The sequence below is a fragment of the Equus przewalskii genome, chromosome 27 (assembly GCF_037783145.1).
Source record: "Equus przewalskii isolate Varuska chromosome 27, EquPr2, whole genome shotgun sequence".
NCBI classification, from domain to species: Eukaryota; Metazoa; Chordata; class Mammalia; order Perissodactyla; family Equidae; genus Equus; species Equus przewalskii.
In genome coordinates, this window is record NC_091857.1 from 39,740,736 (window position 1) to 39,766,914 (window position 26,179).

Below are 26,179 nucleotides of genomic sequence, written 5' to 3' on the forward strand. Positions count from 1 at the left end.
AACCTGCTGTACGTCCTACTGGCCCCATCTGGATTCTGCCTTGTTCCTTAACATTTTACATGAATTAGTTTGTTTGAATCCAAAAATGTGCATCTCCCAATTTCCCTCTCTGTGTGACGATGGTCCTGGAACAGTGTCCTCAGTGGGTCAGGAAAGCTCCAGGGCAGACCAAGGAGAGCACAGCATCTCATGGCAGCTTCGAGCTCGAGTCCAGCACTAGCAGCCGACCAAGATGGAGACAGAGACCATCGCCCCGAGGACAAGTGCGGGCTGAAGGCTGTGGTCACAGAGAACTTCTGGGAGGGGTGACCTTGGATCCAAGTCTACAGGAAGCCCCACACTTAGAGAAGGGAGATGAACACAGCCAGTGGTCCTGCTGCATGGACAGGAACCCCCACAAAGAGCAGAGCCAGACCCAGTGTGCACCAGGGATGTGTGCAGGGGCAGGTGGAGGGCGCCCTGGGGAGAGGGGAGAGGAGAGGTGTGGGCTGGTTGTGGAAGCCCCAACTCGGCACACGTCCAGGGAAGCACCACTGGCACCCCTTTGGCCTGCAGATGCCCCCATGGCGTCACTTGGGACTAGGGCAAGGAGTTGCCGAGTCAGGCACTGGGTCTTTGCATTGCCTGTTTTGGCCAACCAAGGGGAGGGAATACAGCCACTCTCACTGAAGTCCAGCAATGTCTCTTCCGTCCTCCCTGGGGCTAGAGCCTTTGTGTAAGTGTGTGAGAGCCCCCTGTAAATCTGTGGAAGACGGCAGGCTCTCTGTCCTCAGGGCAAGACATCCAGAGGATGAACACTGACAAGCTTCTACAGGACTGAGAGTGGACTCCACCAGCATCCCACTGGGATCCCACATAGTTGCCTCTAAGGAGTAGGGACCAGCCCCAGAGTAAGACCTATCCTAGACCTGCCCTAACGAAGCCCAGCCAAGTCATGACGAGATTTCCTGGGGACACACTTTGGAAGCTGAGTGCCTCCAAGGTGTGGAGCTTAGGAAGCACTACAGACTGTCCTCAGGTCCACCCTCAGGGAGCGTAAAACCAAGCCTGCACGAGTTCAAGGTGAGCACCTGGAAACAGACTGTCTGCTAGAACAAAAATCAACACTCAGGAAAGACAGCAGAATGCACACTCTCTGAAAGTATTGCCACAATTCCAAGTACACACGCAAAAATCACTAGACATAAAAAGATACAGGAAAATGTAATTTCCAGTTAAAGAAAGAAATCACTCAATACAAATTAGACCTGAGATGGTCCAGATATTCGCTTGGCAAACAATGACTCTAGAGCAGCTATTCTAACTGTGTTTAAAGAATCAAAGGAGATATCATCAAAGATTTAAAGGAAAATACGATTTCCATGAGTGAACGTATACAGCAGATTGAAGGTGTTAGAAGAGAGGTGAATGTGAAGACATTTGAACAGAAATTCTCCACTCTGAAGAAGACAAAGAAAGGAGAATTAAGAGAAGGAAAACAGCCTGTGAGACAATATCAAAGAGTCCATCAGATATGTCACTTCAGCCTCAGAAAACAAGAGAATGATAGGGAAGCAGGAAAACGTTTTGAAGAAATAATGAACAACTTTCCTAAACATGATTTAAAAAAATACCCACTTAGAGATCCAAGAATCTTAGAAACCTAAAGAAAGATATATATGAAGAAAAATATATCTGGGCACGGTGTAGTTAAAGCGATGAAAACCAAAAATGAAGAGAAAAATCTAAAAGGTGGTGAGAGAAAAACCACTTGACATACAGGGAAAAAGATAACAACAGCTCACTTTTCAGAAGTAACAGAGGCCAGGAGGCAGTGGGGCAACATCACTAACATGCAGAAGGGGAAAGTGCCAATGAAGAACTCTAGGTCTAGCCCCTGAAAAAACACATCCTTCAAAACTCAGAGTGAAATAAAACACTTTCAGTAAGCAGAAGCTGAGAGATTCCTCACCAGCTGACACACCCTACGAGGAATACTGAAGGATGCCCCCGGTAGGGAGAAGACAAATGCACCAAGGCGGAGGCTGAATCTTCAGGAAGGGAAATAGAAAGGACTCGTTTTTGCTCATCTAGTAAAGGACCTGAAGACAACTGACTGTTTTAAATGTGTTCCCCAGTAACCAGGTCATGTTTGGACGTGCGGTCACATGTGGCTGCCCCGAATTCTCCTTAAGCATGGTTTTAAGCTGTGGTCAGAGCCAAAGGAGAAGCATATGAAAGAGCTGACCTCAGGGACGTGTGACTTGTCCATAGGCCTCCAGGTCATCCCACTGTGAGGTCTCACGGTGGCTCCAGTCCATTGATTTTCGAAGCTCTGCCCAGGCTTTAGCCCAAGACCACGGTGGTCTTCAACCCTGGAGTGACTTAAGCACTGTGATGTGGGAGTCATCCCAGGGCTTCCTGGGGGAGGCACCACGTCCACACCAGGGGCAGAGAGTCCTGTGGGCACAGTCTTGGAGGAGGGAGCAGCAAGGCCCTGAGATAACGGCTCCCAATGAATGGTACCCACCATGGAACAACGTGCTGTGTCCCACGTGGAAAGAGAACAGAGAGTCGAGGGATGTGAGGAGGAACATGGAATCCACGCTCCAGCCCACTTCTTCCTGCCCTGTGAGGGTGTGTCAGGGAACTCCATGCTGTGTCCACACTCTCCCAAACCTGCTGTGCAGGGGCCAGGCTGATGGGGACCATGGTTGGGGAGAGGAATCTGGCATGGCCAGCTCTGCCCCTCCCTCCACATTCGGGCCCCCTGGGCTCTACCTGCAGAGGGGTTGTCTGTGGCCACCTATTGATGCCTGACTAGCTGGGCAACGCTGAAATGTGATGCTGGACGTCCAGGGTGCTCACACACCTAAGGCATGCAAAACACAGACCCAAAATGACTAGTATGGTCACCTGTCTGCCCCTTGCTCTAGTCTATCCCAACTGGTTCACGACTTCACAATATGTAACTATTGAACCCCTAAAGCCCTCACATAATTGGGTAAAACGACAAACATCACAGAATCCAGAGTGAAATCAAAAACTGCAAATGTCACTTCCGCATCTGCAGTGATGAGAACGGGCACACATCAGGAAATCCTTCTAAATCATCCTAATTGCACATCACCCACCCCTTCAGTGGTGCTAAAGGGTGAAGACTGACGCATTATAAGATGCTCCACGTAAGATTCTCAGCACACTGCCAGGCACAAAGTGGGAACTCGGTACATGGTTGTTACTGCGATAATGGGGTCCCCGCACTGCCCAGTGAGGAGCCCAGCACTGTGGCTCTTGTCAGCTGGGAAGACCTTCTGGATCCCTGAGTTTCCAACTCAAAATGGGGGACCCACAGCCTGGAGAGTATGACTGTGCCTGTGCAGACAGACGGCACCACATTTAAACTTAGGAGGGACCTTGAAAATCATGGTGTGGGGACCCTGTCCCCAATGACAGCCCTTCACCATCACACCTGGGCTCTGATTCCAGAAACCACATGGCCAGTGAGCCACAGGGAGTCTCCAGAGGGGAGGAGCTTCCTGAACTGGGTCACGTCAACCACAAACTCCAAGAAGAGACCCAAGTAGAGGAAGACGAGGAAAACAACCAGGCAACCACCAGGAAGGCGTCTGTATCTATGGGTTCGGGGTTTTCAGAGATCCCACACAGAAGGGAGAGCAAACATTACTTGTCTCTCTCGGCCTGGCTTCTTTCACTGCTCATGGTTATTTTAAGGTTTCAGTCTGTTGGCTCCAACATCTGGGTCATTTCCGAGCCCAGTTTTGTTGATTACTTTGTCTCTTGACAATGGACTGATGTTTCCCTACTTTGTTGAATGGCTTCTAAGTTTCGTTGAAAATCAGATATCGTGTATTAATCAAAATGGACATGAACACTTTCCTCCTGGAAGTGGGTGTGTCTCTTCTTCTGTCAGGTCAGCAGTTTCTGTGTGGGGAGGTTTGAATCAGCCTGGTCAGATGGTGCCCTTGGTTTGGGTTTTCTTGCTCTAGCGATGACCTTCACGGTACCAAGGACTTCCGATTCCTCCTGCAACGGGCTTCTGGGAGGTGGTGATTAGGGCCAGAGCTGGGGGAACAGACCTTCTGCTCTGCCCGAAGTTGTCAGTTCCCCTGAGAGGTGACGCATGGAGCAGCACTGAACATCCATCTGCCTTTGCAAGTGCGGACGGATGCTGCTCACACCGCTGTGCTGGTAAGGTGAGACGGGAGGCAGGAGGGCTCTCTGGTGTCCTGTCCAAGTGTCATCTTCAGCAGGCCCTTGTTCCAGTGACCTGGGGGTGAGGCTTTCTCACTTCCTGCCACTCCTCCTTGGAATGGCCAGACTCTGCTTTGTATTTGAGGGGTGTGTGAGAGCTTCCTGCACCCCGTCTTGTAGTAATCCTTTAAGGACCATGTGGGACCCACTGAGGGGGAGGCAATTGTTCCCTCTGCCCTTCCCCATGCACACTGCAAGTCTCAGGGGGCTCAGCATGGGGACAGCACCTCCTCCTCACTCCCTCCACCGACCGAGGACCACCCCAACCATCAGCTGAGCCATCGGGAAGGGGGTTCAATGGAGGGGCAACTGTCCCTGTGATTTGTAAACACCTTCAAGGACAGAACTTCAAAATATATAAACAGAATGGGGCCGGCCCCGTGGCCGAGTGGTTAAGTTCATACATTCTGCTGCGGCAGCCCTTGTTTTCGCTGGATCACATCCTGGGCGCGGACATGACACCACTCCTTAGGACATGCTGAGGCTGCGTCCCAGATGCCACAACTAGAAGGACGCACTACTAAAATATACAAATATGTACTGGGGGATTTGGGGCAGAAGATCAGGGAAAAAAAGAAAAGAAGATTGGACACACTTGTCAGATGAGGTGTCCATCTTTAAAAATAAATATGAAGATAAAATAGACAGACAGGCTGCATTGGGAAAGCACAATTTAATTTGCTCACAATGGGGCTGGTTTTCTGCTGGAGACACAGAAGGACCCTGGGAGCCAGGGCATCCCTAAGGGGGTGGGAAGGTCATCCTGCCACATCCTCACCCCGGAGTTCAGAGGGGTTGCTGAGCATGCTTTCCATCTGCCGCGTGCAGAAGCTGGAGGCCCATTCGTTCCAGGAGGGTTACAGGTGTGGACCGATCAGCAAGGAGAGCAGCTGAGAAGGGACTCGTGGTCAATAGCAGCAAGGGGAGCTGCAGGAGATGGGTGTGCAGGCCAGGGTGGGGCAGGACGGCTGGCAGCACCCGGAGGACTGGCAGGGGGAAGACACAAGCACGGCAGACTCGCAGCTCACAGGCACACGCACGAAGGACTGGCAGGAGGGGACCCCACACACGGAGGGCTGGCAGCACCCAGAGGACTGGCAGGGAGCAGACACAAGCACGGTGGGCTCGCACCTCACAGGCACACACAAGAAGTACTGGCAGGTGGGGGCCACACACACGGAGGGCTGGCAGCTCACAGGTGTGCACACAGCTGGCTGGCAGCTCACCTGTGTGCACACGGCTGGCTGGCAGCTCACCGGTGTGCACACGGCTGGCTGGCAGCTCACAGGTGAGCACACGGCTGGCTGGCAGCTCACGGGCACACAGCAGGATGCCTGGCAGGGGCTGGGTGTGCAGCAGGATGGCTGACAGCCTGAAGGGCAGCTGGTGTGGCACATGCTGGCGTGGGGCTGGGCTGCTGTGGAGGAGGGCAGTGGCGTCTGCAGGCTCCTTCCCGGGGCGGCCTTTATACCCGAGCGGCAGGTGTCTACACAACACAGGACATGATGTTGTCTTCCTTGTTTTGCTTCTTCCAGGCTGGCACCCAAAACTTGATCTGTGGTGTAGAGGTTGTGTTGTTGGCTTGGCTCTCGCCTCATGACTAACTGCCCCTTCCTCCACCTCTTGTAGCACCCGGAAACCTGCTGTACGTCCTACTGGCTCCATCTGGATTCTGCCTTGTTCCTTAACATTTTACATGAATTAGTTTGTGTGAATCCAAACATGTGCATCTCCCAATTTCCCTCTCTGTGTGACGATGGTCCTGGAACAGTGTCCTCAGTGGGTCAGGAAAGCTCCAGGGCAGACCAAGGAGAGCACAGCATCTCATGGCAGCTTCGAGCTCGAGTCCAGCACTAGCAGCCGACCAAGATGGAGACAGAGACCATCGCCCCGAGGACAAGTGCGGGCTGAAGGCTGTGGTCACAGAGAACTTCTGGGAGGGGTGACCTTGGATCCAAGTCTACAGGAAGCCCCACACTTAGAGAAGGGAGATGAACACAGCCAGTGGTCCTGCTGCATGGACAGGAACCCCCACAAAGAGCAGAGCCAGACCCAGTGTGCACCAGGGATGTGTGGAGGGCGCCCTGGGGAGAGGGGAGAGGAGAGGTGTGGGCTGGTTGTGGAAGCCCCGACTCGGCACACGTCCAGGGCAGCACCACTGGCACCCCTTTGGCCTGCAGATGCCCCCATGGGGTCACTTCGGACTAGGGCAAGGAGTTGCCAAGTCAGGCACTGGGTCTTTGCATTGCCTGTTTTGGCCAACCAAGGGGAGGGAACACAGCCACTCTCACTGAGGTCCAGCAACGTCTCTTCCGTCCTCCCTGGGGCTAGAGCCTTTGTGTAAGTGTGTGAGAGTCCCCTGTAAATCTGTGGAAGACGGCAGGCTGTCTGTCCTCAGGGCAAGACGTCCAGAGAATGAACACTGACAAGCTTCTACAGGACTGAGAGTGGACTCCACCAGCATCCCACTGACATCCCACATAGTTGCATCTAAGGAGTAGGGACCAGCCCCAGAGCAAGACGTACCCTAGACCTGCCCTAAGGACGCCCAGCCAAGCCATGACCAGATTTCCTGGGGACACGCTCTGGAAGCTGAATCCCTCCAAGGTGTGGAGCTTACAAAGCACTTCAGACTGTCCTCAGATCCACCCTCACAGAGCGTAAAACCAAACCTGCATGAGTTCAAGGTGAGCACCTGGAAATGGACTGACTGCTAGAACAAAAATCAACACTCAGGAAAGACAGCAGAATGCACACTCTCTGAAATGTATTGTCACAATTCCAAGTACACAATCAAAAATCACTAGACATAAAAAGCTACAGGAAAATGTAATTTCCAGTTAAAGAAAGAAATCAATCCATAGAAATGAAACCTGAGATGGTCCAGATATTGGCTGGGCAAACAATGACTTTAGAACAGCTATTGTAAATACGTATAAAGAATCAAAGGCGATAACTTCAAACATTTAAAGGAAAATATAATTTCCATGAGTGAACGTATACAGAATCTCAGCAGAGAAATGGTAGCCGTGAAAAAGGAGAATTCTAGAACAGAAAAGCACAGGAGTGGAAAGTAAATGTCCACTGGGGGGCCCAACAGCACATTGAAGGTGGAAGAAGAGAGGTGAATGTGAAGACATTTGAATAGAAATTCTCCAGTCTGAAAAAGAGAAAGAAAGAAGAATTAAGAGAAATAAAAAGAGCCTGTGAGACAATATCAAAGAGTACATCAGATATGTCACTTCAGCCTCAGAAAACAAGAGAATGATAGGGAAGCATGAAAATGGTTTGAAGAAATAATGAACAACTTTCCTAAACATGATTAAAAAACATACCCACTTAGAGATCCAAGAATCTTGGAAACCCAAAGAAAGATGTATATGAAGAAAAATATATCTGGGCACATTGTACTTAAAGCGATGAAAACCAAAAATGAAGAGAAAAATCTAGAAAGTGATGAGAGAAAAACCACTTTACATGCAAGAAAAAAAGATAACAACACCTGACATCGAAAGTAAGAGAGGCCAGAAGGCAGTGGGATGACATCACTAAAATGCAGAAGCCAAAAGTGCCAAGCAAGACTTCTATATCTAACCTCTAGGATAGAAAACAATCCTACAAAATTGAGGGTGAAATGGAACATTTTCAATAAACAAGAGCTGAGAGATTCCTCACCAACAGATCTGCACTATAAGAAACACTGAAGGATGCCCATTAGGGAGGACAGAAATGGACGCAGGTGCATCCAAATCTTCAGCAGGGTAAATATCAACGACTCCCGTTCACTCAGCTAGTAATAGACCAGAAGGCAATGGACTGTTTTCAATGTGTCCCTCAGGAACTAGGGCATATTGGGACATGTGGTCACATGTGGCTGCCCCAAATTCTCCTTAAGCGTGGTTTTGACCTGTAGTCAGGGCCACAGGAGGAGCATGGAAGAGCTGACCTCGTGGACTTGTGGCTTGTCCATCAAGCTCAAGGTCATCCCACTGTGTGGTCTCACGGAGGCTCTGGTTCCCTGGTTTTCCAACTTCTGACCATGCTTTAGCCCAAGTGGTCTTCAACCCTGGAGTGACAATACTGGGATGTGTGACTCAATCCAGGGCTTCGTGGGGGAGTCCCCATGCCCAGACCAGGTGCAGAGGGTCCTATGGGCACAGCCTCAGAGGAGGGAACACTGCTGCCCTGAGAGATAACTGCTTCCCACGAAATGACACCCTCCGTGGAAGAATGTGCTGTGGACCATGTGGAAAGAGAACAGAGAGCCAGGGGATGTGAGGAGGAACATGGAATCCACGCTCCAGCCCACTTCTTCCCGCCCTGTGGGGGTGCGTCAGGAAACTCCATGCTGTCTCCACTCTCTCCCAAACCTGCTGTGCAGGGGCCAGGATTAAGGGACCCTTGGGTGGAGAGAGGAATCTGGCATGCCCAGCTCAGCCCCTCGCTCCACATTCCGTCCTCCTGGGCGCCCCCTGCAGAGGGGTTTTCTGCAGCCACCCACTGCTGCCTGACTAGGTGGGCAATGTTGAGGTGTGATGTTGGGCGTCCACGGTGCTCATCCACCGAAGCCATGCTCCCCACGGACCCAAAATGATTGATACTGTCATCTGCCTTCCCCTTGCTCTCGTCTGTCCCAGCTGGTTCAGGACTTCAGGATGTGTCAGTATTGAACCTCTAAAGCCCCCACATAATTGGGCAAAATGATAAAGACCACGGAATCCACAGTGAAACCAAGAACTGCAAACGCCACTTCCCCATCTGTGGTGATGAGAATCTGCCCACATCAGGAAATCCTTCTAAATCTTCCTGATTGAACGTGTGTGCAAATAGGACATCACCGACCCCTTTAATAGTGTTAAAGATTGGTAACTGTTGCATTATGAGATAATCCACATAAGATTCTCAGCACACTGCCAGGCACAAAGCGGGAACTCAGTACATGGTTGTTACTGTGACAACGTTGTCCCCACACTCCCCAGTGAGGAGCCCAGCACTGTGGCTCTCGTCAGCTGGGAAGACCTTCTGGATCCCTGAGTTTCCAACTCAAAATGGGGGACCCACAGCCTGGAGAGTATGACTGTGCCTGTGCAGACAGACGGCACCACATTTAAACTTAGGAGGGACCTTGAAAATCATGGTGTGGGGACCCTGTCCCCAAGGACGGCCCTTCACCATCACACCTGGGCTCCGATTCCAGAAACCACATGGCCACTGAGCCACGGGGAGTCTCCAGAGGGGAGGAGCTTCCTGAACTGGGTCACGTCAACCAGAAACTCCAAGAAGAGACCCAAGTAGAGGAAGACGAGGAAAACAACCAGGCAACCACCAGGAAGGCGTCTGTATCTACGGGTTCGGGGTTTTCGGAGATCCCACACAGAAGGGAGAGCAAACATTACTTGTCTCTCTCGGCCTGGCTTCTTTCACTGCTCATGGTTATTTTAAGGTTTCAGTCTGTTGGCTCCAACATCTGGGTCATTTCTGAGCACAGTTTTCTTGATTACTTTGTCTCTTGACAATGGACTGATGTTTCCCTGCTTTGTTGAATGGCTTCTAAGTTCCGTTGAATATCAGATATCGTGTATTAATCAAAATGGACATGAACACTTTCCTCCTGGAAGTGGGTGTGTCTCTTCTTCTGTCAGGTCAGCAGTTTCTGTGTGGGGAGGTTTGAATCAGCCTGGTCAGATGGTGCCCTTGGTTTGGGTTTTCTTGTTCAAGTGATGACTTTCATGGTACCAAGGACTTCCGATTCCTCCTGCAACGGGCTTCTGGCAGCTTCTGCTTAGGGTCACAGCTGGGGGAACAGACCTCCTGCTCTGCCCGAAGTTCTCAGCTCTCCCTGAGAGGTGGCACATGGAGCAGCATTGAACACCCATCAGCCTTTCCAGGTGGCAATGGATGCTGCACACACTGCTGTGCTGTCCAGGTGAGACGGGAGGCAGGAGGGCTCTCTGGTGTCCTGTCCAAGTGTCCTCTTCAGCAGGCCCTTGTTCCAGGGACCTGGAGGGTGAGGTTTTCTCAACTCCTCTCACTCTTCCTTGGGACGGCCAGACTCTGCTTTGTATTTGAGGGGTGTGTGAGAGTTTCCTGCACCCCGTCTTGTAGCAATCCTTTAAGGACCATGCGGGACCCACTGAGGGGGAGGCAATTGTTCCCTCTGCCCATCCACATGCACACTGCAAGTCTCAGGGGGCTCAGCATGGGGACAGCACCTCCTCTTCACTCCCTCCACCGACCGAGGACCACCCCAACCATCAGCTGAGCCATCGGGAAGGGGGTTCAGTGGAGGGGCAACAGTGCCTGTGATTTGTAAACACCTTCAAGGACAGAACTTCAAAATATATGAACACAATGGGGCCGGCCCCGTGGCCGAGTGGTTAAGTTCACACATTCTGCTGTGGCAGCCCTGAGTTTCGCTGGTTCACATCCTGGGCGCGGACATGACACCACTCCTTAGGACATGCTGAGGCTGCGTCCCACATGCCACAACTAGAAGGACGCACAACTGAAATATACAAGTATGTACTGGGAGGATTTGGGGCAAAAGATCAGGGAAAAAAAGAAAAGAAGATTGGACACCTTCGTCTGATCAGGTGTCAATCTTTAAAAATACATATGCAGATAAAATAGACAGACAGGCTGCACTGGGAAAGCACAATTTATTTTGCTCACAATGGGGCTGGTTTCCTGCTGGGGACACAGAAGGACCCTGGGAGACAGGGCATCCCTGAGGGGACGGGCAGGTCATCCTGCCACATCCTCACCCCGGAGTTCAGAGGGGTTGCTGAGCATGTTTTCCATCTGCCGCGTGCAGAAGCTGGAGGCCCATTCGTTCCGGGAGGGTACAGGTGTGGACCCATCAGCAAGGAGAGCAGCTGAGAAGGGATTCGTGGTCAATAGCAGCAAGGGGAGCTGCAGGAGATGGGTCTGCAGGCCAGGGTGGGGCAGGATGGCTGGCAGCACCCGGAGGACTGGCAGGGGGCAGACACCAGCACAGCAGGCTCGCAGCTCACAGGCACACGCACGAAGGACTGGCAGGAGGGGGCCCCACACACGGAGGGCTGGCAGCACCCAGAGGACTGGCAGGGGGCAGAAACAAGCACGGTCGGCTCGCACCTCACAGGCACACGCAAGAAGTACTGGCAGGTGGGGGCCACACACACGGAGGGCTGGCAGCTCACGGGTGTGCACACAGCTGGCTGGCAGCTCACAGGTGTGCACACGGCAGGCTGGCAGCTCACTGGCACACAGCAGGATGCCTGGCAGGGGCTGGGTGTGCAGCAGGCCGGCTGACAGACTGAAGGGCAGCTGGTGTGGCACATGCTGGCGTGGGGCTGGGCTTCTGTGGAGGAGCAGGGCAGTGGTGTTTGCAGGCTCCTTCCCGGGGCGGCCTTTATACCCGAGCGGCAAGTGTCTACACAACATGGAACATGATGTTGTCTTCCTTGTTTTGCTTCTTCCAGGCTGGCACCCAAAACTTGATCTGTGGTGTAGACGTCGTGTTGGTGGCTTGGCTCTCGCCTCATGACTAACTTCCCCTTCCTCCAGCTCTTCTTGCACCCGGAAACCTGCTGTACGTCCTACTGGCCCCATCTGGATTCTGCCTTGTTCCTTAACATTTTACATGAATTAGTTTGTGTGAATCCAAAAATGTGCATCTCCCAATTTCCCTCTCTGTGTGACGATGGTCCTGGAACAGCGTCCTCAGTGGGTCAGGAAGGGTCTAGGGAAGACCAAGGAGAGCACAGCGTCTCATGGCAGCTTCGAGCTCGAGTCCAGCACTAGCAGGCAACCAAGAGGGAGACAGAGACCATCGTCCAGAGGACAAGTGCAAACTGAAGGCTGTGGTCACAGAGAACTTCTGGGAGGTGTGACCTTGGATCCATGTCCACAGGAAGCCCCACACTTAGAGAAGGGAGATGAACACAGCCAGTGGTCCTGCTGCATGGACAGGAACCCCCACAAAGAGCAGAGCCAGACCCAGTGTGCACCAGGGATGTGTGGAGGGGCAGGTGGAGGGTGCCCTGGGGAGAGGGGAGAGGAGAGGTGTGGGCTGGTAGTGGAAGGCCCGTCTCTGCACATGTCCAGGGCAGCACCACTGGAACCCCTTTGGCCTGCAGATGCCCCCATGGGGTCACTTGGGACTAGGGCAAGGAGTTGCCAAGTCAGGCACTGGGTCTTTGCATTGCCTGTTTTGGCCAACCAAGGGGAGGGAACACAGTCACTCACTCAATGAAGTCCAGCAATGTCTCTTCCGTCCTCCCTCGGGCTAGACCCTTTGTGTAAGTGTGTGAGAGCCCCCTGTAAATCTGTGCAAGACGGCAGGCTGTCTGTCCTCAGGGCAAGACGTCCAGAGGATGAGCACTGACAAGCTTCTACAGGACTGAGAGTGGGCTCCCCCAGCAGCCCACTGAGATCTCACCTAGTTGCATCTAAGGAGTAGGGACCAGGCCCCAGAGTAAGACCTACTCCTAGACCTACCCTAACGAAGCCCAGCCAAGCCATGACCAGATTTCCTGGGGACACACTTTGGAAGCTGAGTCCCTCCAAGGTACAGAGCTTACAAAGCACTTCAGACTGTCCTCAGATCCACCCTCACAGAGCGTAAAACCAAGCCTGCACGAGTTCAAGGTGAGCACCTGGAAACAGACTGTCTGCTAGAACAAAAATCAACACTCAGGAAAGACAGCAGACTGCACACTCTCTGAAATGTATTGCCACAATTCCAAGTACACACTCAAAAATCACTAGACATAAAAAGATGCACGAAAATGTAATTTCCAGTTAAAGAAAGAAATCAATACATAGAAATGAAACCTGAGATGGTCCAGATATTGGCTGGGCAAACAATGACTTTAGAGCAGCTATTCTAACTGTGTTTAAAGAATCAAAGGAGATATCTTCAAAGATTTAAAGGAAAATACGATTTCCACAGGTGAACGTATACAAAATCTCAGCAGAGAAATGGAAGCCATGAAAAAAGGAGAATTCTAGGACAGAAAAACCCAAGAGTGGAAAGTAAACGCGGTGGCGGTGGGGGCGCGGGGGTGGGGGGGGCACAGCAGCTGGAAGGTGTTAGAAGAGAGGTGAATGTGAAGACATTTGAATAGAAATTCTCCAGTCTGAAGAAGACAAAGAAAGGAGAATTAAGAGAATGAAAACAGCCTGTGAGACAATATCAAAGAGTACATCAGATATGTCACTTCAGCCTCAGAAAACAAGAGAATGATAGGGAAGCATGAAAATGCTTTGAAGAAATAATGAACAACTTTCCTAAACATGATTTTAAAAAAAACCTACTTAGAGATCCAAGAATCTTGGAAACCCAAAGAAAGATATATACGAAGAATAATATATCTGGGCACATTGTACTTAAAGCGATGAAAACCAAAAATGAGGAGAAAAATCTAAAAAGTGATGAGAGAAAAACCACTTTACATGCAAGAAAAAAGATAACAACACCTGACATTGGAAGTAACAGAGGCCAGAAGGCAGTGGGATGACATCACTAAAATGCAGAAGCCAAAAGTGCCAAGCAAGACTTCTATATCTAACCTCTAGGATAAAAAACAATCCTACAAAATTGAGGGTGAAATGGAACATTTTCAATAAACAAGAGCTGAGAGATTCCTCACCAACAGATCTGCACTATAAGAAACACTGAAGGATGCCCATTAGGGAGGACAGAAATGGACGCAGGTGCATCCAAACCTTCAGCAGGGTAAATATCAACGACTCCCGTTCACTCAGCTAGTAATAGACCAGAAGGCAATGGACTGTTTTCAATGTGTCCCTCAGGAACTAGGGCATATTGGGACATGTGGTCACATGTGGCTGCCCCAAATTCTCCTTAAGCGTGGTTTTGACCTGTAGTCAGGGCCACAGGAGGAGCATGGAAGAGCTGACCTCGTGGACTTGTGGCTTGTCCATCAAGCTCAAGGTCATCCCACTGTGTGGTCTCACGGAGGCTCTGGTTCCCTGGTTTTCCAACTTCTGACCATGCTTTAGCCCAAGTGGTCTTCAACCCTGGAGTGACAATACTGGGATGTGTGACTCAACCCAGGGCTTCGTGGGGGAGTCCCCATGCCCAGACCAGGTGCAGAGGGTCCTATGGGCACAGCCTCAGAGGAGGGAACACTGCTGCCCTGAGAGATAACCGCTTCCCACGACATGACACCCCCCATGGAACAATGTGCTGTGGCCCGTGTGGAAAGAGAACAGAGAGCCAGGGGATGTGAGGAGGAACATGGAATCCACGCTCCAGCCCACTTCTTCCCGCCCTGTGGGGGTGCGTCAGGAAACTCCATGCTGTCTCCACTCTCTCCCAAACCTGCCGTGCAGGGGCCAGGATGAAGGGACCCTTGGGTGGAGAGAGGAATCCGGCATGGCCAGCTCAGCCCCTCGCTCCACATTCGGTCCTCCTGGACGCCTCCTGCAGAGGAGTTTTCTGCAGCCACCTAGTGCTGCCTGACTAGGTGGGCAATGCTGAGGTGTGATGCTGGGCGTCCACGGTGCTCATCCACCGAAGCCATGCTCCCCACGGACCCAAAATGATTGATACTGTCATCTGCCTTCCCCTTGCTCTCGTCTGTCCCAGCTGATTCAGGACTTCAGGATATGTCATTATTGAACCTCTAAAGCCCCCACATAATTGGGCAAAATGATGAAGACCACGGAATCCCAGAGTGAAACCGAGAACTGCAAATGCCACTTCCCCATCTGCAGTGATGAGAATCTGCCCACATCAGGAAATCCTTCTAAATCTTCCTGATTGAACGTGTGTGCAATAGGACATCACTGACCCCTTGAATGGTGTTAAAGATTGGTAACTGTTGCATTATGAGATAATCCACATAAGATTCTCAGCACACTGCCAGGCACAAAGCGGGAACTCACTACATGGTTGTTACTGTGATAGTGTGGTCCCCACACTGCCCAGTGACAAGCCAAATCCTGTGGCTCTTGTCAGCTGGGAAGACCTTCTGGATCCCTGAGTTTCCAACTCAAAATGGGGGACCCACAGCCTGGAGAGTATGACTGTGCCTGTGCAGACAGACGGCACCACATTTAAACTTAGGAGGGACCTTGAAAATCATGGTGTGGGGACCCTGTCCCCAATGACGGCCCTTCACCATCACACCTGGGCTCCGATTCCAGAAACCACATGGCCACTGAGCCACGGGGAGTCTCCAGAGGGGAGGAGCTTCCTGAACTGGGTCACGTCAACCAGAAACTCCAGGAAGAGACCCAAGTAGAGGAAGACGAGGAAAACAACCAGGCAACCACCAGGAAGGCGTCTGTATCTATGGGTTCGGGGTTTTCAGAGATCCCACACAGAAGGGAGAGCAAACATTACTTGTCTCTCTCGGCCTGGCTTCTTTCACTGCTCATGGTTATTTTAAGGTTTCGGTCTGTTGGCTCCAACATCTGGGTCATTTCTGAGCACAGTTTTGTTGATTACTTTGTCTCTTGACAATGGACTGATGTTTCCCTGCTTTGTTGAATGGCTTCTAAGTTTCGCTGAATATCAGATATCGTGTATTAATCTAAATGGACATGAACACTATCCTCCTGGAAGTGGGTGTGTCTCTTCTTCTGTCAGGTCAGCAGTTTCTCTGTGGGGAGGTTTGAATCAGCCTGGTCAGATGGTGGCCTTGGTTTGGGTTTTCTTGTTCTAGTGATGACTTTCATGGTACCAAGGACTTCCGATTCCTCCTGCAACGGGCTTCTGGCAGCTTCTGCTTAGGGTCACAGCTGGGGGAACAGACCTCCTGCTCTGCCCGAAGTTGTCAGCTCCCCCTGAGAGGTGGCACATGAAGGGGCACTGAACACCCATCAGCCTTTCCAGGTGGCGATGGATGCTGCTCATACCACTGTGCTGGCCAGGTGAGACAGGAGGCAGGAGGGCTCTCTGGTGTCCTGTTCAAGTGTCATCTTCAGCAGGCCATTGTTCCTGGGACCTGGGGGGTGAAGTTTTCTCAACTCCTCTCACTCCTCCTTGGGACGGCCAGACTCTGCTTTGTATTTGAGGGGTGTGTGAGAGTTTCCTGCACCCCGTCTTGTAGTAATCCTTTAAGGACCATGCGGGACCCACTGAGGGGGAGGCAATTGTTCCCTCTGCCCTTCCCCATGCACACTGCAAGTCTCAGGGGGCTCAGCATGGGGAGAGCACCTCCTCCTCACTCCCTCCACCGACCGAGGACCACCCCACCATGAGCTGAGCCATCGGGAAGGGGGCTCAGTGGAGGGGCTACTGTCCCTGTGATTTGTAAACACCTTCAAGGACAGAACTTCAAAATATATGAACACAATGGGGCCGGCCCCGTGGCGGAGTGGTTAAGTTCACACATTCTGCTGTGAACACAATGGGGCTGGCCCTGTGGCTGAATGGTTAAGTTTGTGCATTCCTCCTCGGCGGCCCAGGTTTCCACCAGTTCAGATCCTGGGCGTGGACATGGCACTGCTCATTAGGCCATGGTGAGGCTGCATCCCACATGCCACAACTAGAAAGACCCACAACTGAAATATACAAATGTGTACTGGGGGGAATTGGGGGAGAAAAAGCAGGGGAAAAAAAGAAGATTGGACACACTTGTCAGCTCAGGTGTCAATCTCCAAAAATGTATATGAAGATAAAATAGACAGACAGGCTGCATTGGAAATCACAATTTATTTTGCTCACAAGGAGGTTTGGTTTCCTGCTGGAGACAGAGAAGGACCCTGGGAGCCAGGGCTTCCGTGAGGGGATGGGCAGGTCAAGGAGGGATCCAGATCATCCTGCCACATCCTCACCACGCAGTTCAGAGGGGTCGGTGAGCACGCTTTCCATCTGCCGTGTGCAGAAGCTGGAGGCCCACTCGTTCCGGGAGGGCTACAGGTGTGGACCCATCTGCACTGATGCAGCTGAGAAGGGACTCGCGGTCAATAGCAGCAAGGGGAGCTGCAGGAGATGGGTCTGCAGACCAGGGTGGGGCAGGACGGCTGGTAGCACCCAGAGGACTGGCAGGAGGGGGCCACAAGTATGGCAGGCTTGCAGCTCACAGGCACACGCACGAAGGACTGGCAGGAGGGGGCCCCACACACGGAGGACTGGCAGCACCCAGAGGACTGGCAAGGGGCAGCCACAAGCACGGTGGGCTTGCACCTCACAGGCACGCGCAAGAAGTACTGGCAGGTGCGGGCCACACACACGGAGGCGGCGGCTGGCAGCTCACAGGTGAGCACACGGCTGGCTTGCAGCTCACGGGCACACAGCAGGACGCCTGGCAGGGGCTGGGTGTGCAGCAGGCCGGCTGACAGCCTGAGGAGCAGCTGGTGTGGCACATGCTGGCGTGGGGCTGGGCTGCTGTGGAGCAGGAGGGCAGTGGTGTCTGCAGGCTCCTTCCCGGGGCGGCCTTTATACCCGAGCGGCAGGTGTCTACACAACACGGGACACGATGTTGTCTTCCTTGTTTTGCTTCTTCCAGCCTGGCTCCCAGAACTTGGTCTGTGGTGTAGACGTTGTGTTGTTGGCTTGGCTCTAACCTCATGACTAATTGCCCCTTCCTCCAGCTCTTGTTACACCCGGAAACCGGAGTGTGTCCTGGGGTTTCGAGCTGTACTGAGGGCTGGCCTGGTGGCTGCACAGGAAGGAGACGGAGACCTCGCACCTAAAGGGCAAGTGCAGACTGAAGGGTGTGGTCACAGAGAACTTGTGGGAGGGGTGACCTTGGATCTTTGTCTGGAGGAAGCCTCACAGTTAGAGAAGGGAGATGAAGAAAGCCAGTGACCTCCTGCATGGAGACACAGCCCCACAAAGAGCACAGCTCGACCCAACACTCCCCAGGGATGTGTGCAGGGGCGAGTGGAGGGCACCTGGGGGCTGCGGCTGGAGAGATGTGGGCTGGATGTGGAAGGTCCGACTCTGGACATTTCCAGCAGAGCACCCCAGGCAGCTGTGTGGCCTGCGGATGTCACCACGGGGTCACTTGGGACCTGGGTATGGGGGTGCCTTGTCTGGGAGCGGGTCTTTGCACTGCCTGTTTGGGACAGCCAAGGGGAGGGAACACAGTCCCTGGAGTCCAGCAATGCTCTTGCCTCCTCCCTGGGGCTCTTCCTGTCCTTCCACAGCCCCGTGGAGCCCACAGGGAGGGTGGCAGAGTGAGTCTCATGCAGTACAGTCTGCCCTCCCCGGTGCTGCCGACTGTAAAGCATGGATTATGAAGTTGGATAACCCTCTGTACCATTTTTACAATTCAAGGTCCCTTTTACTTCGCCTCCACTCCACCCTTGAGTGAGGGAGTTTTGAGAAGTTAATGCAGTAGATGGTATTTCTGAACAAGTAGCTCCTGAGGTGACAGACCCAGGGCTGGATTTACAAGATTTCTCTGCAGCAGGTCCCTATACACTGACACACAGTTCAGTGTGGTGCACGCATTCCACAAATGCACAGCCGCCTGGGCCCAGACACACACTCATGGGCAGGACCTGTTTGTGCCCCACTCCTGAGTTCTCCACAGGGGAGACACCCACTACACTCTGGGCCCACCCTACACCCACCCACTCCTCACTACCCCTGGCAGAGGGGCGAGGATCACCACAGGGGTGACCCTGGAAAAAGGCGTGAGACCTGCCTGCCTCCCTGCAGGGAACACTGGTCTGCACTGCTTGGCCAGGGCAATCTCAACACACAGAGTCGGACCCCGTGGGTGGTCTGTGGTTTTCCAGGATGGCCTGTCCCAATGGAAGAATCCGCTTCATTCAGTTCTAGAAATCACGCTCCCAGCCAAGTCCTCCAACTGTTATCTCAGTGACAGCAGGTGGATTTTGCTCCACCTGCCTGACAGCTGCCTCTCTCCATTGCTTCCACACTGAGACAAAGAGGAATGGTACCCAAAGACCTCCTCAAACCACTACCACTGTTGCATGGACCACGAACCTTCGAGACTACCCAGAAGATGAATATGGAGAACAAAACAATACTGGGAAAACTTCACAGAATGACTAGTACCAGACAAGCCCTCCCATCAACTCTACAACTCAGGGAAAATGAAGAGACATCCTTTTCAGGCCGTGGTCAACAAGCAGAACAGACTGTGACTCCTGAGAGAAAAGAAGCGTACAAGATGAGCTCCACGGGCACCCAGACCAGGTCTCTGCCTGGGGCCAACTTCCCAAATGCAGAACAGTGAGCTTGAGTTGGAGCAGAATATGAAGACCCTGCTCTGCTGAGGAGAAAGAGCTCAGCGTTGGGCAGTGGCAGCACCTAGAATGAGAAGAGTGGGGGCGTCAAAAAGAAGGGACCTGTGCAGGAGTCTGGGTGAGAGGCCCCTGTAAATCTTGGAAGAAGGTGGGTTGTCTATACTCAGGGAAAGATCTCCAGAGGCTTAACACTGAGGAGCTGCTGTAGGACTGAGAGTGGACGCCCCTAGCATGCCATTGACACCCGTACCGTCGTAGCTAAGGAGGAGGGACCACAGCCCAGGGTAAGACATACTCTAGACCTGCCCTACAAAGCCCAGCCAACCCACAGCCAGATTCTCCCAGGAACACAGTTTGGAAGTTGAGTCCCACCAAGGTATCGAGCTTAGGAAGCACTTTGGACTTACCTCCAATCCACCCTAACAGAGTGTAAAACCAAGCCTGCAGGAGTTCAAGGCGAGCACTAAGTAACAGACTGTCTGGTAGAAAAAATCAATGGTCAGTAAGAGACAATAGAACACACGCTCCCAAAACGTACTATCATAATTTCCAATATACAATCAAAAATCACTAGACATAAGGAGATAAAGGAAAATGTAACTCACAGTTAAAGAAAAAATCACTCAATAGAAAGGACCTGAGATTGGCTTGGCAAACAATAACTTTGAGCAGCTACTATAAATATGTTTAAAGAATCAAAGGCGCTATCTTCCACGAATTAAAGGAACATCATTTCCATGAGGGAACAGACAGCAAATCTCAGTAGACAAATGCAGACTGTGAAAAAGGAGAATTCTAGAGCAGAAAAGCACAAGACTGGAGATTAAATGTCCACTGGGGGGGCACTCACAGCAGATGGAAGACGGAAGAAGAGTGAGTGAAGCTGAAGACACGTAAATAGAAATTCTCCAGTCTGAAGAAGAGAAAGAAAGAAGAAGTAAGAGAAATGAAAAGTCCCTGTGAGACAATATCAAAGAGTCTATCACATATGTAACTGCATCCTCAGAAAACAAGAGAATGATAGGGAAGCATGAAAATGTTTTGAAGAAATAATGACGAGTTTTTCTAAACTTGATTTTAAAAAATACTAACCTACAGATCCAAGAATCCGAGAAAACCTGAAGCAAGACAAATACAAAGAAAAACATATGGGCACACACTAGTTCAAAAGATGAAAATCAAAAAGAGACAGAAAAATCTTCAAAGCAGTGAACGAAAAAAACCCTTGACGTACAAGGAAAACCGTAACAACAGCTGACGTTTCATCAGAAGCAATGGAGGCCAGGAGGCCGTGGGAGGACATCAGTAAAACGCTGAAGACAAATATGGCAATCAAGAAGTCTATAGCGAGGCCCTGGAAAAAAATCCTTCAAAACCGAGGGTGAGATGAAACATTTTCAATAAACAAAAGCTGACAGAATTCCTCAAGAGCTGACTTGCGCTGCAAGCAATTCCGAAGGATGCCCATTGGGTAGACCAGAAACGGGCCCGGGTAGAGCCTGAAACAGCAGGAAGCCAAAAAGAGAGCATCGTGTTTGCTCATCTAGTAATGAACTTGAAGGAGACTGACTGATTTAAATGTGTTTCTCAGTAACTAGGTCATATTTGGACATGTGGTCACGTGTGGCTGTCCCGAAATCTTTCTTTTAAATATGGTTTTGACCTGTGGTCACAGTCAAAGGGAGATCGTGCGAAAGAGACGACCCTGGAGGAGGGAGCAGCACTGCCCCAAGGGACGGCCACCTCCTGTGAAATGGCACCCACCATGGAGAACCTGCTGTGTTCAACGTGGAAAGAGGAGAGAGAGCCAGGGGAGGCAAGGAGGAACACGGAATCCACGCTCCAGCCCACTGCCTCCCACCCTGTGGAGGAGTATCAGGGAACTCCACGCTGTCTCCACTCTCTCCCAAACCTGCTGTGCAGGGGCCAGGATGATGGGATCCTTGGGTGGGGAGAGGAATCCGGCATGGCCAGCTCAGCCCCTCGCTCCACATTCCGTCCTCCTGGGCGCCCCCTGCAGAGGGGTTGTCTGCAGCCACCTAGTGCTGCCTGACTAGGTGGGCAATGCTGAGGTGTGATGCTGGGCGTCTACGGTGCTCATCCACCGAAGCCATGCTCCCCACGGACCCAAAATGATTGATACTGTCATCTGCCTTCCCCTTGCTCTCGTCTGTCCCAGCTGATTCAGGACTTCAGGATATGTCATTATTGAACCTCTAAAGCCCCCACATAATTTAGCAAAATGATAAAGACCATGGATTCCTGAGTGAAACCAAGAGCTGCAAACGCCACTTCCCCATGTGCAGTGATGAGAACATGCACACATCAGGAAATCCTTCTAAATCTTCCTAATTGAGTACCTATACCAATGGGGTATCACCAACGAATGGTAGTAAAGGTTGGTACCTAATCAATTATTCGATAATCCACATAAAGTGCTTAGCACAGCACCTAGTCAAAACTGGAACTTTGTTATTATTATTCTTATTGCAATAACACGGTCCCAGCACCCCCCAGTGAAGAATACAACAGTTTGGCTCTCATCAGTTGGGAAGACCTTCCGGATCCCTGAGTTTCCAAAGCAAAATGGGAGACCTCCAGTCAAGCAAGGCTGACTGTGCCTGTGCAGACAGAGGACAGGGTATTCAAATTGCAGAGGACCTTGAAAATCATGATGTGGGGCCCCCTGTCCCAACTGACGGCCCTTCATCATGCAATCTGGGCTCCAATTCCAGACACCACATATCCACTGAATCACAGTGAGTTCCAGCTGAGGAGGAGCTTCCTGAACTGCGTCACTTGAACTGCAAACTCCAGGAAGAAAACCACAGAGACGGAGCAGAGGAGAAGCAGCAGGTACCACAAGGAAGGCATCTGGATCTAAGACAACAGTTTTCTTGTTTTTAATTCCACATCTAAACGAGATCATACAGTATTTGTCTTTCTCTGGCTCATTGCGCTAGTCATGGTCATTTTAAGATTTCTCTCTGATAGCTCCAACATCAGGGTCATTTCTTAGCCCAGTTTTGTTGATTACTTTGTCTCTTGAGAGTGGACTGATTTTTCCCTGCTTTTCCAAACATCTTCTAAGTTTTGATTGAATAGCAGACATCACATATTAATTGAAATGAACACAAACACTGTTTCCTCCTGGAAATAGGTGTGTCTCTTCTGTCAGGTCATCAGTGGGGGGCAGGGGTGTGTGGTTTGAAGCAACTTGGTCAGATGCTGACCTTGGTTTGGCTTTTGTTGTTATTTTGATGACCTTCAGGACACCTAAGACTTCAGATTCCTCTTATGGTGGGCTGCCGGTGGCTTGTGCTTAGGGCCAGGGCTGGAGGCAGAGCATTCTTGCTCCTTCCTAAGTTTTCAGCTGCCCCTGCGTGCCTGGCACCCCCAGGGAACCTCAACACACAGCGGCCCCTCGCAGGTGGAGGCTGCTGCTCACACAGCTGTGCTGGCCGGGCGAGTCGGGAGGCAGGGGAGCCCTCTCCCATCCTGTCCCAGTGTCAGTCTTGAGCAGGCCCTTGTGCCTGGGACCTAGAGCAGGAGGCTCTCTCACTCCCTGACGCTCCTCCTTAGGATGCCAGACTCCGCTTTGCATTTGTGGGGGGACTGTGTGAGAGTTTCCTGCCCTCCGTCTTGTAGTAATCCTCTAGGTTTCCTCAGAGGACTTGGGGCCCAGGCCTGATTCCAATCCCCTACTCAGGAGGATAGAATTTTTTTCCTCTGCTCTTCCCTATCCACGATGTGAGTCTCTGGTGGCCAAGGTGGGGACATCTCCTTTCCCCCTCCACCCACCAAAGGCCCCACACCTTCAGCTGAGCCATCAGGAAGAGGAAGCCATCAGGAAGATTGCTTGTGATTTGTAAACTGCAAGGAAAAAACTTCACAAATATCTGAAGAGAAAATAGAGGGAGAAGCTGCATTGGGAAAGCATGATTTATTTGGTTCACATAGGTTTTGGCTTCCTGCCGGAGACAGAGAAGGTCCCCAAGACCCAGGGCTTCCCTGAGGGGATGTGCAAGGTCATGGAGGGATCCCGATCAGAGTTCTGAGGGTCCGTTGAGCACGCTTTTCATCTGCCATGTGCAGAACCAGCAAGGCCATTGAGGATTTTTCAGGGAGGGGTACAGGTGAGGACCCATCTGCACTGATGCAGCTGAGAAGGGACTCGTGGTCAATAGCAGCAAGGGGAGCTACAGGAGATGGGTCTGCAGACCAGGGTGGGGCAGGACGGCTGGCAGCACCCGGAGGACTGGCAGGGGGCAGACACAAGCACGGCAGGCCTGCAGCTCACGGGGGCACACACGAAGGACTGGCAGGAGGGGGCCACACACACAGTGGGCTTGCAGCTCACAGGTGTGCACACTGCTGACCGGCAGCTCACAGGTACACACACAGCTGGTGTGCAGCTCACGGGTGTGCACACAGCAGGCTGGCAGCTCACGGGTGTGCACACGGCTGACTGGCAGCTCACGGGCACACACACAGCTGGTTTGCAGCTCACGGGTGTGCACACAGCAGGCTGGCAGCTCACGGGTGTGCACACGGCAGGTTTGCAGCTCACAGGCACACAGCAGGATGCCTGGCAGGGGCTGGGCGAGCAGCAGGCGGCCTGGCAGCCTGAGGAGCAGCTGGTGTGGCACATGGTGATGTGGGGCTGGGCTGGTGGTGGGGTGGAGGCGGTGGTGTCTGCAGGCTCCTTCCCAGGGCAGCCTTTATACCCGATAGTGGGTGTCCCGGCAACACGGAAGCACACTGTTGACTTCCTCCTGGCTGTTTCCACCATGGTCCCTGCAGCTTCCTGTCCGGGGACGCACTCCTCTGTGTTATGCTCCACCATAAATCAGTTTGGCTTCAGGCCGATTCCTTCCTCTGTGAAAGGACATCTGGGTTTGACCCCACGCAGGGTTTCTCCAGGCCATCACTGTGCACGCAGCCCCCTGGCTCCACTCGGAGGACTGTGTCCTTTCAATCCTGTTTGTCTCGTGCCATCAGTGGAGACCTGGAGGCAATCATGTATTTCAGCTCTTATTCTGTGCAGGAACACATTAAAGCAGGGCTCGCAAACTGAAGTCTGAGGGACGCAGCTGGTCAGCTGCCCGTTTGTAATAAAGTCTTATTGGACACATGCATGTACATGTCGTCCGGGGTGGCTTTTGCACGGCAACGCTGAGCAGTGATGGGAGAGACCATGCGACCGCAAGGCCTGAAATGCTTACACCTGCTCTTCACGGAGCATTTGCCAACTCCTGCCTCATGGTCGTCTACACAAGAATTGATTTGTTCATGCAACAGTTATATCCTGTGTGCTGGCCATGGAGACGTCCTGGCCCCACGAGCCTTCCAGGGCCATGAAGAAACGAGTGAATGAAGAAATTCATGCATGAAAGAATTCCAGAGAGGGCTGAGTCCCGGGAAGGAAACAGGTTCAGCAGATAGAGAGTGATGGGGGTGCTGGGGGGTGGTCTGGGGGCCTCTGTGAGGAGGCCATGCAGAGCTGGCACAGGGGATGTGAAGAGGGGAGGAGACAGTTTCCAGTAGAGGCAACCATGGGGGTGAGGTGAGGACACTGCTGCAGAAGCAGGTGTGGTCCAGGAGCCATGGGAAATCCCACCGTGTGGGGCGCGAGGGTGCAGGGGCCGGTGGACAGACTCAGATCCTGCAACCCGAGGACCAGGCATCACAACCCTGGGCTGACAGAAGGAGAAGGAGTCAGTGAACTTGAGGACACATCAGTAGAAATCATCCAATCTGAGGAAGAGGGAAAAAGAGTAAGAAAAAGGAGGAGGGCCTATGAGACGGTATCAGAAAGTCTAACCTACAAGTAATTTCAACGGAAGAAGGAAAGGAGAATGACACTGGAGCATAAGAATGTTTTGAAGAATAAAAGACAAAAATCCCCAAATTTTATTTTATTTTTTAATTTTCAGCATACATATCCAAGAATATCAGAAAACCCCTAAAGCCCCAACACAATTTGACACCATGGTAAAGACCACAGATTCCAGAGGGAAACCAGGCAGCTTCAAACACCGCTTCCGCGTGTGCAGTGGCAAGAACGTGCCCACGTCATGGGCTCCTTCTAGATCCTCCTAATCGCACATCTGTACCAGTGGGGTATCACCACCCCTTGAACGGTGGCAGGACAGATCATTAATCAGTGATGAGATTGTCCATGTAAACGCTTAGCTCTGCACCCGGCACAAAGCTGGAACTCGGTTGTTACTGCTGTTATTGCAACAACGTGGACCCTGCACAGTGAGGACCCAGCCCCGTGGCTCCCGTCCCCTGGGAAGACCTTCTGTATCACTCAGTTTCCAAAGCAAAATGGGGACCCTGGTGTGGCGAGTGTGACTGTGCTTGTGCCGACAGAGGACAAGGTATTCAAAATTGGGAAGGATCTTGAAAATCATGGTGTGTGGCCCCTTGTCCCCAGCTGACGGCCCCTCATCATCCATCCTGGACTCGACTCCAGAGTCACGTGGCCACTGAGTCACAGGGAGTCTCCAGCTGAGGAGGAACCTCCTAGACGGCGTCACTTCAACCAGAAACTCCAGGAAGAGACCCATGGAGACGAAGAGGAGAACAACCAGATATCCACGAGGAAGGCACCTGGTGGCTCATTGCCAGGACGCCCACAGCCCGCAGGTATAAAGGTCCCCCTGGGCCAGGAGCCTGCAGACCAGCCCGTCCTCTGCCCTGACCCCAGCCCAGCCCCACACCACCATGTGCCACACCA

At 52.1% G+C, this 26,179-nt stretch overlaps 4 protein-coding genes across 5 annotated transcripts in view; all 4 read right to left on the minus strand.

Annotated features, from left to right (window-relative positions):
• Positions 1-26,179, minus strand: part of TSPEAR (thrombospondin type laminin G domain and EAR repeats) — a 178,884-nt gene that overhangs the window by 135,180 nt on the left and 17,525 nt on the right. The window lies entirely within an intron of this gene.
• On the minus strand, positions 4,909-8,884 carry LOC139079866 (keratin-associated protein 12-2-like). The gene has a single exon (XM_070597457.1). The coding sequence runs from the start codon at positions 5,850-5,852 to the stop codon at positions 5,163-5,165; it is 690 nt and encodes a 229-aa protein (XP_070453558.1). The 5' UTR covers positions 5,853-8,884; the 3' UTR covers positions 4,909-5,162.
• On the minus strand, positions 10,895-11,704 carry LOC103544382 (keratin-associated protein 12-1-like). Its single transcript, XM_008511219.2, has one exon. The coding sequence runs from the start codon at positions 11,574-11,576 to the stop codon at positions 11,148-11,150; it is 429 nt and encodes a 142-aa protein (XP_008509441.2). The 5' UTR covers positions 11,577-11,704; the 3' UTR covers positions 10,895-11,147.
• On the minus strand, positions 23,363-24,148 carry KRTAP12-2 (keratin associated protein 12-2). Its single transcript, XM_070597842.1, has one exon. The coding sequence runs from the start codon at positions 24,083-24,085 to the stop codon at positions 23,615-23,617; it is 471 nt and encodes a 156-aa protein (XP_070453943.1). The 5' UTR covers positions 24,086-24,148; the 3' UTR covers positions 23,363-23,614.

Bases quoted from the DNA above. Each gene is read 5' to 3' on its own strand.
- LOC139079866 (XM_070597457.1), bottom strand. From the start codon at position 5,852: ATGAGGCGAGAGCCAAGCCAACAACACAACCTCTACACCACAGATCAA.
- KRTAP12-2 (XM_070597842.1), bottom strand. From the start codon at position 24,085: ATGTGCCACACCAGCTGCTCCTCAGGCTGCCAGGCCGCCTGCTGCTCG.
- LOC103544382 (XM_008511219.2), bottom strand. From the start codon at position 11,576: ATGTGCCACACCAGCTGCCCTTCAGTCTGTCAGCCGGCCTGCTGCACA.